Here is a 13,510-nt window from a genome sequence, read left to right on the forward strand (position 1 = left end):
TGGCCGAGCGGTCCAAGGCGCTGGATTTAGGCTCCAGTCCCCGCGGGGACGTGGGTTCGAATCCCACCGCTGCCAGTTGGGGACCTCCCTCCCCCAGCACCCATGGGTGCCCCACGAGGCAGGTTTTTTTTTTTGGGGGGGGGGTGGGGGTGGTGCCCGGACTCCTGGGTCCCCTATGGGGGGGGGGGGGGATTCCCAGTCACGTGGGTCCCCTATGGGGGGGGGAGGAATATCTCCAGTCACGTGGGTCCCCTATGGGGGGGATGGGGATCCCCAGTCACTTGGGTCCCCTATGGGGGGGGGGGGTGGAAGGGGAATCCCCAGTCACGTGGGTCCCCTATGGGGGGGATGGGGATCCCCAGTCACGTGAGTCGCCTATATGGGGGGGGGAACCCCAATCACGTGGGTCTCCCATGGGGGGGATGGGGATCCCCAGTCACGTGGGTCCCCTATGGGGGGGGGGGGAATATCCCCAGTCACATGGATTCCCCTATGGGGGGGGTGGGGATCCCCAGTCACGTGAGTCCCCTATATGGGGGGGGATCCCCAGTCACGTGGGTCCCCTGGGGGGGGGGGGTGTCCCCAGTCACGTGAGTCCCCTATATGGGGGGGGATCCCCCGTCACTTGGGTCCCCTATGGGGGGGGGGGGGAATCCCCAGTCACGTGGGTCCCCTATGGGGGGGATGGGGATCCCCAGTCACGTGGGTCCCCTATGGGGGGGATGGGGGGGATCCCCAGTCACGTGGATTCCCCTATGGGGGGCGTGGGGGTGGGGATCCCCAGTCACTTGGGTCCCCTATGGGGGGGTGGGGATTCCCAGTCACGTGGGTCCCCTATATGGGGGGGGGGGGATTCCCAGTCACGTGAGTCTCCTATATGGAGGGGATCCCCCGTCACTTGGGTCCCCTATGGGGGGGATGGGGATCGCCAGTCACGTGGGTCCCCTATGGGGGGGGTGGGGATCCCCAGTCACGTGGATTCCCCTATGGGGGGGGGGGGGTGGGGATCCCCAGTCACTTGAGTCCCTGGGGGGGGGGGCATCCCCCGTCACGTGGGTCCCCTATTGGGGAGGGGGGGGGATGGGGAGCCCCAGAGACCGGGGTTCATTATGGGAGGGGGGAGGGGTCCCGGATGCCCCGCCCACCCCCCCCCCCCACCCTCACCCCCACCCACGAAGCCGCAGCTGCAAATCAGTAAAACTTTTATTTCCCCCAAAGCGAAATCCCCCCCGCCCCTCCCCCCGCTTCCCCTCCCCCCCGTACATGAAAACACCCAAATAAAGGGGGGGGGGGGAGGGGCGAAGGACCCTCCCCCCCCCCAACCCGCCACCAGGCAGTGCCCCACCCCCACCCCCCAATTTACCCCCCCCTTGTGTCCCCCCCCCCCCCCCCCCCCCATTAACTAACGACACCCATAAATTACACCTGACCCGGCGCCAGCGTCACCCGGGGGCAGGTGACGTGACCCCAACCCCCCCCCGGAAGAGGGGAGTCCTCCCCCGCCTGCCCCCCAACTTGGGGGTCACCCCCCCCAACTTAGGGGTCACCCCCCCCCCCCAACTTAGAGATTATCCCCTTCAACTTGGGGGGCACCCCCCAAATGGGGGTCACCCCCCATTTGGGTGTCACCCCCCATTTGGGTGTCGCCCCTCATTTAGGGGTCACCCCCCCCATTTAGGGGTCACCCCCCCACTTTGGGGGTCACCCCCCCCAATTTGGGGGTCACCCCTTCAACTTAGGGGTTACCCCCAAACTTAAGGGCCAGCCCCCAATTTGGGGGTCAGCCCCCCCCCCCCCCCCCAATTTAGGGACCACCCCCACCCCCACACACTTAGGGATTACCCCCCAACTTGGGGGTCAGCCCCCCCAACTTGGGGGTCACCCCCAACTTAGGCGTCACACCCCCCCCCCCTCAACTTGGGGGTCAGCCCCCCAACTTGAGGGAGTAACACCTAACTTGTGGGTCACCCCCCAACTTAGGAATCCCCCCCCCCAACTTGGGGGTCACCCCCACAGCCTGCGGGGGTTTGGGGGGCTCCCCGTCCCCCCCCAGCTCAGTTGTCCTCGTCGCTGTCGTCGGGGCTGATGGCCGGGCTGGTGAGGCTGTAGGTGGGCGACGTGGGGCTGTAGCCGGGGGATGTGGGGCTGTAGGTGGAACCCTTGGGGCTGGTGGGGCTGTAGGTGGGAGATGTGGGGCTGTACTTGGGGCTGGTGGGGCTGTAGGTGGGGGAGGTGGGGCTGTATTTGGGGCTGGTGGGGGTGTAGACGGGGGAGGTGGGGCTGTAGGTGGGGGAGGTGGGGCTGTACTTGGGGGTGGTGGGGCTGTAGGTGGGAGATGTGGGGCTGTACTTGGGGCTGGTGGGGCTGTACTTGGGGGAGGTGGGGCTGTACTTGGGGGAGGTGGGGGTGTACTCCGGGGAGCTGGGGCTGTAGCTGGGGCTGGTCGGGGTGTACTTGGGGGAGGTGGGGCTGTAGCTGGGGCTGCTGGGGCTGTAACTGGGGCTGCTGGGGGTGTAGGTGGGCGACTGGGGGGTGTAGCGGGGGCTGGAGGGGGAGTAACTGGGAGAGGTGGGGCTGTAACTGGGAGAGGTGGGGCTGTAACTGGGGGAGGTGGGGCTGTAGTTGGGGGAGGTTGGGGTGTAGTTGGGGCTGGTGGGGCTGTAACTGGGAGAAGTGGGGCTGTAACTGGGAGAAGTGGGGGTGTAGTTGGGAGAGGTCGGGCTGTAGTTTGGGCTGGTGGGGCTGTAACTGGGAGATGTGGGGCTGTAACTGGGAGAAGTCGGGCTGTAACTGGGGGAAGTCGGGCTGTAGCTGGGCGATGTTGGGCTGTAACTGGGCGAAGTTGGGCTGTAACTGGGCGAGGTGGGGCTGTAACTGGGCGAAGTGGGGCTGTAACTGGGCGAGGTTGGGCTGTAACTGGGAGAAGTGGGGCTGTAACTGGGAGAAGTGGGGCTGTAGCTGGGAGAGGTCGGGCTGTAGCTGGGTGAGGTCGGGCTGTAGCTGGGAGAGGTGGGGCTGTAACTGGGCGACGTTGGGCTGTAACTGGGCGAGGTGGGGCTGTAGTTGGGTGAGGTGGGGCTGTAGCTGGGCGATGTCGGGCTGTAGCTGGGTGACGTCGGGCTGTAGCTGGGGCTCTGCGGGGTGTAGCCCCCGGGCGAGCGCGGCTCGTAGGCGGGTGACGTCGGGCTGTAGCTGGGTGACATGGCACCACCTGCGGAAGGGACGCAAGAGGGTGACGGGGGGGGTCCCCAGATGGGTGTTGTGGGGCGTTACGGGGTGTCGCAGGGCTCTGTGGAGCGTTGGGGGGCTGTTGTACGGTGTTGCTGGGGTGGTGTTGGGGTGTTTCGGAGGTGTCGGGGGCAGTTGCGAGCGTCATGGGGTGTTCTGGGTGTCGTGGGGTGTTGGGGGGTGCTGCAGGGTGTTGTGGGGGTGTTGCGTGTTACGGGTGTTTTGAGGTGTGTTGGGTGTCGTGGGGCACTGCGGGGTGTTGGGGTGAGCCGTGGGGTGTTTTGGAGTGCGGCGGGGTTGCGAGGGCATTGTAGGGTGTTGTGGAGGTGTTGGGGGGGTCATTGTGGGGGCGTTGGCAAGCGCTGGGGTGAGTTGTGGGGTACTTTGGGGTGTTGCAGGGGTGACGTGGGGGGTTGGGGTGTTACGGGGGCATCGTAGGGTGTTGCGGGAGCGTTAGGGGGCCCTGTGCGGGTGTTGTTGGGCGTTACGAGGTTTTCTAGGGGTGTTGGGGGGCACTGGGGGCACGTTGTGGGGCACTGTAGTGTGTTGTTGGGGGGTCCTGTACATCATTCCAGGGTGCTGTGGCGGTGTTGGGGTGTTGCAAGATTTTGGGGGGGGGTTGGGGGGTGTTGTAGGGCGATTTGGGGTGTTACGGAGGTGGTGTGGCTGTTAGGGGGTGCTGCAGGGCGGTGGTGTTGAGGTGTTGTGTGGGCAGCGTAGGGGTCTTGCAGGACGTTGTAGGGGGTTTTGGGGTGTCGTTGGGGTGTTGTGTGGGGTCCCGTAGGTCGTTGTACGGCCTTGTCGGGTGTTGTTGAGGTGTTGCGTGGGCAGCGTAGGGATCTTGTAGGGGGTTTTGGGGTGTTGTGTGGGCAGCATAGGGGTCTCATAGGACGTTGTAGGGGGTTTTGGGGTGTTGTGTGGTGTTGGGGTGTTGCAGGGGGGTCCCGTCGGTCATTGTACGGCCTTGTCGGGTGTTGTTGAGGTGTTGCGTGGGCAGCGTAGGGGTCTCGGAGGGGGTTTTGGGGTGTTGTGTGGGCAGGGCAGGGGTCTTGCAGGACATTGTAGGGGGTTTGGGGGTGTTGCGTGGTGTTGGGGTGTTGCGGGGGGGTCCCGTCGGTCATTGTACGGCCTTGTCGGGTGTTGTCGAGGTGTTGCGTGGGCAGCGTAGGGGGCTCAGAGGGGGTTTTGGGGTGTTGCGTGGGCAGGGTAGGGGTCTCGTAGGGGGTTTTGGGGTGTTGCGTGGGCAGCATAGGGGTCTCGTAGGACATTGTAGGGGGTTTTGGGGGTGTTGCGTGGGTGTTGTGTGGTGTTGGGGTGGTGCGGGGGGGTCCCGTAGGTCATTGTACGGCCTTGTCGGGTGTTGTTGAGGTGTTGCATGGGCAGTGTAGGGGTCTTATAGGGGGTTTTGGGGTGTTGTGTGGGCAGTATAGGGGTCTCGTAAGACGTTGTAGGGGGTTTTGGGGGTGGTGTTGGGGGGTTGTGTGGTGTTGGGATGTTGCAGGGGGTCCCGTAGGTCGTTGTACGGCCTTGTAGGGCATTGTTGAGGTGTTGTGTGGGCAGCGTAGGGGTCTCGTAGGACGTTGTAGGGGGTTTGGGGGTGTTGAGGGTGTTGTGTGGTGTCCCCATAGGTCGTTGTACGGCCTTATCGGGTGTTGTTGAGGTGTTGCGTGGGCAGCATAGGGGTCTCGTAGGGGGTTTTGGGGTGTTGGGGTGTTGCGTGGGCAGCATTGGGGTCTCGTAGGACGTTGTAGGGGGTTTTGGGGGTGGTGTGGGGGTGTTGTGTGGTGTTGGGGTGTTGTGGGGGGGTCCCGTAGGTCATTGTACGGCCTTGTCGGGTGTTGTCGAGGTGTTGCGTGGGCAGCGTAGGGGTCTCAGAGGGGGGTTTGGGGTGTTGCGTGGGCAGGGTAGGGGTCTTGCAGGACATTGTAGGGGGCTTGGGGGTGTTGTTGGGGTGTTGTGTGGTGTTCCCATAGGTCGTTGTACGGCCTTGTCGGGTGTTGTTGAGGTGTTGCGTGGGCAGCGTAGGGATCTTGTAGGGGGTTTTGGGGTGTTGTGTGGGCAGCATAGGGGTCTCGTAGGACGTTGTAGGGGGTTTTGGGGTGTTGTGTGGTGTTGGGGTGTTGCAGGGGGGTCCCGTCGGTCATTGTACGGCCTTGTCGGGTGTTGTTGAGGTGTTGCGTGGGCAGCGTAGGGGTCTCGGAGGGGGTTTTGGGGTGTTGTGTGGGCAGGGCAGGGGTCTTGCAGGACATTGTAGGGGGTTTGGGGGTGTTGTGTGGTGTCCCCGTAGGTCATTGTACGGCCTTGTCGGGTGTTGTTGAGGTGTTGCGTGGGCAGCATAGGGATCTTGTAGGGGGTTTTGGGGTGTTGTGTGGGCAGGGTAGGGGTCTTGCAGGACATTGTAGGGGGTTTTGGGGTGTTGTGTGGGCAGCATAGGGGTCTCCTAGGACGTTGTAGGGGGTTTTGGGGTGTTGTGTGGTGTTGGGGTGTTGCAGGGGGGTCCCGTCGGTCATTGTACGGCCTTGTCGGGTGTTGTTGAGGTGTTGCGTGGGCAGCGTAGGGGTCTCGGAGGGGGTTTTGGGGTGTTGTGTGGGCAGGGCAGGGGTCTTGCAGGACATTGTAGGGGGTTTGGGGGTGTTGTGTGGTGTCCCCGTAGGTCATTGTACGGCCTTGTCGGGTGTTGTTGAGGTGTTGCGTGGGCAGCATAGGGATCTTGTAGGGGGTTTTGGGGTGTTGTGTGGGCAGGGTAGGGGTCTTGCAGGACATTGTAGGGGGTTTTGGGGTGTTGTGTGGGCAGCATAGAGGTCTCGTAGGACGTTGTAGGGGGTTTTGGGGGTGTTGCGTGGTGTTGGGATGTTGCAGGGGGTCCCGTAGGTCGTTGTACGGCCTTGTCGGGTGTTGTCGAGGTGTTGCGTGGGCAGCGTAGGGGTCTCGGAGGGGGTTTTGGGGTGTTGTGTGGGCAGGGCAGGGGTCTTGCAGGACATTGTAGGGCGTTTGGGGGTGTTGGGGGTGTTGTTGGGGTGTTGGGGGTGTCGTCGGGGTGTTGCGTGGTGTCCCATAGGTCATTGTACGGCCTTGTCGGGTGTTGTCGGGGTGTTGCGTGGGCAGCGTAGGGGGCGCGTAGGCGGGTTTGGGGGTGTTGAGGTGTTGCGTGGGCAGCGTAGGGGTCTCGGAGGGGGTTTTGGGGTGTTGTGTGGGCAGGGTAGGGGTCTTGCAGGACATTGTAGGGGGTTTGGGGGTGTTGGGGGTGTTGTTGGGGTGTTGGGGGTGTCGTTGGGGTGTTGCGTGGTGTCCCATAGGTCGTTGTACGGCCTTGTCGGGTGTTGTCGGGGTGTTGCGTGGGCCGCGTAGGGGGTGCGTAGGCGGGTTTGGGGGTGTTGGGGTGTGGCGTGGGCAGGGTAGGGGTCCCCCAGGGGGTTTTGGGGTGTTGTTGGGGTGTTGCGGGGGGTGTTTCGGGGTGCTGTACTCACCGGGGGAGGGGATGTAGGGGCTGGAGGGCCCGGGGGAGCCGGGGGAGCCGGGGGTGGGGGACCAGGCCGGGGAGTAACCGGGGCTGAAGCCGCTGGCGTCGGAGGCGGCGCTGGGGGAGAAGCCGGCGCCCCCCGGGGTCATGCCGCTGCCTGGAGGGGGGACCCCAAAAATGGGGGGGGGGGGGGGCTGTGTCAGGATGGGGGGGTTCGGGACCCCGACAGCCCCCCCCCAAGCTGTTCTAGGGACCCCAAAATGCCCCAGGGAGCCTGAATCTACCCCAAGGAACCCCCCCCCCCCCCCCCATTTGCCACCGGGACCCCAAATCTACCTCAGGGACCCCAAATCTACCTCAGGGACCCCCAATGTGCCCCCCCCCCCCCCCAAGGCTGCTCCAGGGACCCCAAATCTGCCCCCCAGGACCCCAAATCTGCCCCAAAGCCCCCAGTTTCCCCTCCCGCCTACCCCAGGGACCCCCATCCTGCCCCAGAGCCCCCCTAAAAGCCCCCCAAGTCTCCCCCCAGAGCCCCCAAATCTGCCCCTGGGACCCCCAATTTCCCCTCCCGGCTACCCCAGGGACCCCCATCCTGCCCCAGAGCCCCCCCCAAATACCCCAGGGCCCCCCCACAACAGCCCCCCAAGTCTGCTCCAGGGACCCCAAATCTGCCCCCAAACTGCCCCAGGGCCCCCCAATTTCCCCTCCCGCCTACCCCAGGGACCCCCATTCTGCCCCAGAGACACCCCCTCCCCCCCCCCCACAACAGCCCCCCCAGTCTGCTCCAGGGACCCCAATCTGCCCCTGGGACCCCAAACTGCCCCAGGGCCCCCCAATTTCCCCTCCCGCCTACCCCAGGGCCCCCTATTCTGCCCCAGAGCCCCCCCTAAACACCCCAGGGCCCCCCCAACAGCCCCCCCAGCAGCCTCCCAGTCCACCCCAGTCCAACAGCCCCCCAAAACCCTCAGAGCCTCCCCCAAAACACCCCAGCCCCCCCCCCCTCAGTCTGCCCCAGGGACCCCAAATGTGCCCCAAGGACCCCCCACTTTGCCCCCCAGTGACCCCCAGTCTGCCCCATGGCCCCCCAACTGCCCCCCAGCCTACCCCAGAGCCCCCCACCGCCCTCCCCCCAGTCTGGCCTCCCAGTCCATCCCAGTCCCCCCCCCCACGCACCCACGCTGGGGGACCAGGCCCCGTAGGCGGGGGTGGCACCCTGGTTCCACGGTGTCATGGCGGGGGACATCCCCCCCATGGGGCTGGGGGCCGACCCGAAGAACATTCCGGTGGCTGCGGAGAGATGGGGGGGGGGATACAGGACACGTTAGGGGACCCCACCATATGGGTGCCCCCCACTCCCACCATGGGGGACCCCGATATTTGGGGGACCCCCACTCCTCCTGAGGGGACCCAGGCGTCTGGGGCTGGGTGGTGGTGGCCATGACGAAGCCGAGGGTCTTCATGCCACCACCCTTGCGGTGTCACCCGGTGGGACCCAGGCGTCCGGGTCCTTGGGGTACCCCGCCCACCATCTGGGTGCCCCCCACTCCCACCCTGGGGGACCCCCACTCCTCCTGGGGGGACCCCGACTCCTCCCAAGGGGACCCAGGCGTCTGGGGCTGGGTGGTGGTGGCCATGACGAAGCTGAGGGTCTTCATGCCACCACCCTCGCGGTGTCCCCCGGTGGGACCCAGGCGCCCGGGTCCTTGGGGTACCCCCCCCACCATCTGGGTGCCCCCCACTCCCACCCTGGGGGACCCCGACATCTGGGTGCCCCCCACTCCTCCCGAGGGGACCCAGGCGTCTGGGGCTGGTGGCCATGACGAAGCCGAGGGTCTTCATGCCACCACCCTCGCGGTGTCACCCTGTGGGACCCAGGTGCCCGGGTCCTTGGGGGACCCCGCCATCTGGGTGCCCCCAACTCCCACCATGGGGGACCCCGACATTTGGGTGCCCCCCACTCCTCCCGAGGGGACCCAGGCGTCTGGGGCTGGTGGCCATGACGAAGCCGAGGGTCTTCATGCCACCACCCTTGCGGTGTCCCCCCTCCTCCCCCATGGGACCCAGGTGCCTGGGTCCTTGGGGTACCCCCCACCATCTGGGTGCCCCCCACTCCCACCCTGGGGAACCCCGACATTTGGGGGACCCCCACTCCTCCCGAGGGGACCCAGGCATCTGGGGCTGGGTGGTGGCAGTGGTGGCCATGACGAAGCCGAGGGTCTTCATGCCACCACCCTCGCGGTGTCCCCCGGTGGGACCCAGGCGCCCGGGTCCTTGGGGTACCCCCCCCCTCCCCTTCCCGCTGTACGGGTACCCCAAAATCCCAGACTTACGTCCCCCGACGCCCAAGCCCGGGAGGGCGCTGGGGATCTCCATGCCGTGTTTGCACTTTTCGGCGTCGAGGAGGAGGTCGAAGCAGCCGGTGCCGGCGGGCGCCAGTTGACCCAACATGATGTTCTCCGAGACCCCTTTCATGGGGTCGCTCTCCCCGTGGGCCGCCGCCTCCATCAGCACGTCCACCTGGGGGGGGGGGGGGGGGCACCCCCAAATTCAGCTTGAAGGGTTATAGAGCCTTCCCCACCAACCCCCAAAACCCATCCGACATCCCCCAACGGCAACTTCCAGCCCCCCTCAAACCCCTCCAGCACCCCTGAAGCCCACTTCCATCCCGCAACCCCCTCAAACACCCCCTAAACCCCTCGTCCCAGCCCCCCAAACCCCTCCAGCACCCCAAAAATCCCCCTCCCAGCCCACAAACCCCTCCAGCACCCCGAAAATCCCCCTCCCAGCCCCACTTCCAGCCCCCAAACCCCTCCAGCACCCCCAAACCCCTCCAGCACCCCTAAACCCCACTTCCATCCCGCAACCCCCTCAGACACCCCCTAAAGCCCTCGTCCCAGCCCCCCAAACCCCTCCAGCACCCCAAAAATCCCCCTCCCAGCCCCACTTCCAGCCCCCAAATCCCTCCAGCACCCCTAAACCCCACTTCCATCCTGCAACCCCCTCCGACAGCCCCTAAACCCCTCGTCCCAGCCCCCCAAACCTCTCCAGCACCCCAAAAATCCCCCTCCCAGCCCCACTTCCAGCCCCCCAAACCCCTCCAGCACCCCTAAACCCCTCCAGCACCCCCAAAATCCCCCTCCCAGCCCACAAACCCCTCCAGCACCCCTAAAGCCCTCCAGCACCCCAAAAACCCCACTTCCATCCCGCAACCCCCTCAGACACCCCCTAAACCCCTCGTCCCAGCCCCCCAAACCCCTCCAGCACCCCAAAAATTGCCCTCTCAGCCCCACTTCCAGCCCCCAAACCCCTCCAACACCCCAAAAATCCCCCTCCCAGCCCCACTTCCAGCCCCCCCCAAACCCCTCCAGCACCCCTAAACCCCTCCAGCACCCCAAAAATTGCCCTCCCAGCACCACTTGCAGCCCCCAAACCCCTCCAGCACCCCTAAACCCCTCCAGCACCCCTAAACCCCACTTCCATCCCGCAACCCCCTCAGACACCCCCTAAAACCCTTGTCCCAGCCCCCCAAACCCCTCCAGCACCCCAAAAATCCCCCGCCCAGCCCCACTTCCAGCCCACAAACCCCTCCAGCACCCCTAAACCCCACTTCCATCCCGCAACCCCCTCAAACACCCCCTAAAGCCCTCGTCCCAGCCCCCCAAACCCCTCCAGCACCCCAAAAATCCCCCTCCCAGCCCCACTTCCAGCCCCCCAAACCCCTCCAGCACCCCCCAAAACCCCACTTCCATCCCGCAACCCCCTCAGACACCCCCTAAAACCCTCGTCCCAGTCCCCAAACCCCTCCAACACCCCAAAAATCCCCCACCCAGCCCCACTTCCAGCCCCCAAATCCCTCCAGCACCCCTAAACCCCTCCAGCACCCCAAAAATCCCCCTCCCAGCCCCACTTCCAGCCCACAAACCCCTCCAACACCCCAAAAATCCCCCTCCCAGCCCCACTTCCAGCCCCCCCCAAACCCCTCCAGCACCCCTAAACCCCTCCAGCACCCCAAAAATCCCCCTCCCAGCCCCACTTCCAGCCCCCAAACCCCTCCAGCACCCCCAAACCCCTCCAGCACCCCTAAACCCCATTTCCATCCCGCAACCCCCTCAGACACCCCCTAAACCCCTCGTCCCAGCCCCCCAAACCCCTCCAGCACCCCAAAAATCACGCACCCAGCCCCACTTCCAGCCCCCTAAACCCCTCCAACACCCCAAAAATCCCCCGCCCAGCCCCACTTCCAGCCCACAAACCCCTCCAGCACCCCTAAACCCCACTTCCATCCCGCAACCCCCTCAAACACCCCCTAAAGCCCTCGTCCCAGCCCCCCAAACCCCTCCAGCACCCCAAAAATCCCCCTCCCAGCCCCACTTCCAGCCCCCAAACCCCTCCAGCACCCCTAAACCCCTCCAGCACCCCAAAACCCCACTTCCATCCCGCAACCCCCTCAGACACCCCCTAAACCCCTCGTCCCAGCCCCCTAAACCCCTCCAGCACCCCCAAAATCCCCCTCCCAGCCCCACTTCCAGCCCCCCAAACCCCTCCAGCACCCCAAAAATCCCCCTCCCAGCCCCACTTCCAGCCCCCAAATCCCTCCAACACCCCCAAAAATTCCCCTCCCAGCCCCACTTCCAGCCCCCAAACCCCTCCAGCACCCCTAAACCCCTCCAGCACCCCTAAACCCCACTTCCATCCCGCAACCCCCTTGGACACCCCCTAAACCCCTCGTCCCAGCCCCCCAAACCCCTCCAGCACCCCAAAAATCCCCCTCCCAGCCCCACTTCCAGCCCCCAAACCCCTCCAGCACCCCAAAAATCCCCCTCCCAGCCCCACTTCCAGCCCCCAAACCCCTCCAGCACCCCTAAACCCAACACCCTAAAAATCCCCCTCCCAGCCCCACTTCCAGCCCCCAAACCCCTCCAGCACCCCTAAACCCCTCCAACACCCCAAAAATCCCCCTCCCAGCCCCACTTCCAGCCCCCCAAACCCCTCCAACACCCCCCAAACCCCCCATTTCCAGCCCCCCGAACCCTCCAAAACTCCCCCCGCCCCCTCCCAGCCCCCCAAGTACCGCCAAAACCTCCCTCCCAGCCCCCCAAACTCCCATTTCCAGCCCCCCCCAAAGCCCTCCAACACCCTCAAAAGCCCTCCCCCCCCCCCACCCCAGCCCCCCAAAACCCCCGTTGTCCACCCACCGTCTCCTCGAAGGAGCATTTCATGAGGGGCCCGGTGTCCTGGCGGTTGACACCGTGGCGGGTGATGGCCATGAGGTGGCCGCGGGAGGTCATGGTGTCACAGAGCAGGGCCAGGTGACGGTAGTTGACGTAGGAACCGTCGAAGGAGATGACGTGGTAGAGCTCCCGTTCCAGCGCCTTCCGCACCGCCTCGATCCCCAGCACCTGAGGGACAGGAGGAAAACGACGGCTGTTGGGGACCCGGAAACCCTGGGGACACCAACATCTGGGGACCCCACCACCCAAGGACACAGCTGTCCAGGAACCCCACCACCCAAGGGACCCAGAAACCCTGGAGACAACAACATCTGGGAACCCCACCACCCAAGGACACAGCTGTCCAGGAACCCCACCACCCAAGGGACCCAGGAACTCTGGAGACACCAGCATCTGGGAACCCCACCACCCAAGGGACCGAGGAACTCTGGAGACACCAGCATCTGGGAACCCCACCACCCAAGGGACCCAGGAACCCTGGAGACACCAACATCTGGGAACCCCACCACCCAAGGACACAGCTGTCCAGGAACCCCACCACCCAAGGGACCGAGGAACTCTGGAGACACCAACATCTGGGAACCCCACCACCCAAGGGACCCAGGAACCCTGGGGACACCAACATCTGGGGACCCCACCACCCAAGGGACCCAGGAACCCTGGGGACACCAACATCTGGGAACCCCACCACCCAAGGACCCAGAAACCCTGGGGACACCAACGTCTGGGGACCCCACCATCCAAGGGACCCAGGAACCCTGGAGACACCAACATCTGGGAACCCCACCACCCAAGCACCCAGGTGTCCGGGCACTCAGGCATCCAGGAACCCCACCACCCAAGTGTCCAGGAACCCTAGGGACCCAGATGTCCATCAAACCCCACCACCCAAGGACCCAGGCCTTGGGGAACCCCACCCACCCAGGGACTCAGAAACCCTGGGGACACCAACATCTGGGAACCCCACCACCCAAGGACACAGCTGTCCAGGAACCCCACCACTGAAGGGACCCAGAAACCCTGGAGACACCAACATCTGGGAACCCCACCACCCAAGCACCCATGTGTCCAGGCACCCAGGCATCCAGGAACCCCACCACCCAAGTGTCCAGGAACCCTAGGGACCCAGATGTCCATCAAACCCCACCACCCAAGGACCCAGGCATCTGGGCACCCCGGGACCCAGGCGTCTGGGAACCCCCCACCACCCCAGGGACCCAGAAACCCTGGGGACACCAACATCTGGGGACCCCACCACCCAAGGGACCCAGGAACCCTGGGGACACCAACATCTGGGAACCCCACCACCCAAGGGACCCAGAAACCCTGGAGACACCAACATCTGGGAACCCCACCACCCAAGGGACCCAGGAACCCTGGAGACACCAACATCTGGGAACCCCACCACCCAAGGACCCAGAAACCCTGGAGACACCAACATCTGGGGACCCCACCACCCAAGGGACCCAGAAACCCTGGAGACACCAACATCTGGGAACCCCACCACCCAAGGGACCCAGAAACCCTGGAGACACCAACATCTGGGAACCCCACCACCCAAGGGACCCAGGAACCCTGGGGACACCAACAT

At 65.1% G+C, this 13,510-nt stretch overlaps 1 protein-coding gene across 1 annotated transcript in view; it reads right to left on the reverse strand.

Moving 5' to 3' along the window:
• Window positions 1-1,896: 1,896 nt before the first annotated feature.
• POLR2A (RNA polymerase II subunit A) overlaps window positions 1,897-13,510 on the reverse strand; it is a 36,210-nt gene continuing 24,596 nt past the window's right edge. The window contains exons 15-19 of the mRNA XM_075489569.1: window positions 11,884-12,087; window positions 9,019-9,205; window positions 7,862-7,975; window positions 6,696-6,845; window positions 1,897-3,211 (exon numbers count right to left, since the gene is read on the reverse strand). Coding sequence (XP_075345684.1) covers window positions 2,055-3,211; window positions 6,696-6,845; window positions 7,862-7,975; window positions 9,019-9,205; window positions 11,884-12,087 — 1,812 coding nt within the window. The 3' untranslated portion in view covers window positions 1,897-2,054. The remainder of the gene's footprint in view (window positions 3,212-6,695; window positions 6,846-7,861; window positions 7,976-9,018; window positions 9,206-11,883; window positions 12,088-13,510) is intronic.

The sequence above is a fragment of the Mycteria americana genome, unplaced genomic scaffold (assembly GCF_035582795.1).
Source record: "Mycteria americana isolate JAX WOST 10 ecotype Jacksonville Zoo and Gardens unplaced genomic scaffold, USCA_MyAme_1.0 Scaffold_204, whole genome shotgun sequence".
Classification (NCBI taxonomy): Eukaryota; Metazoa; Chordata; class Aves; order Ciconiiformes; family Ciconiidae; genus Mycteria; species Mycteria americana.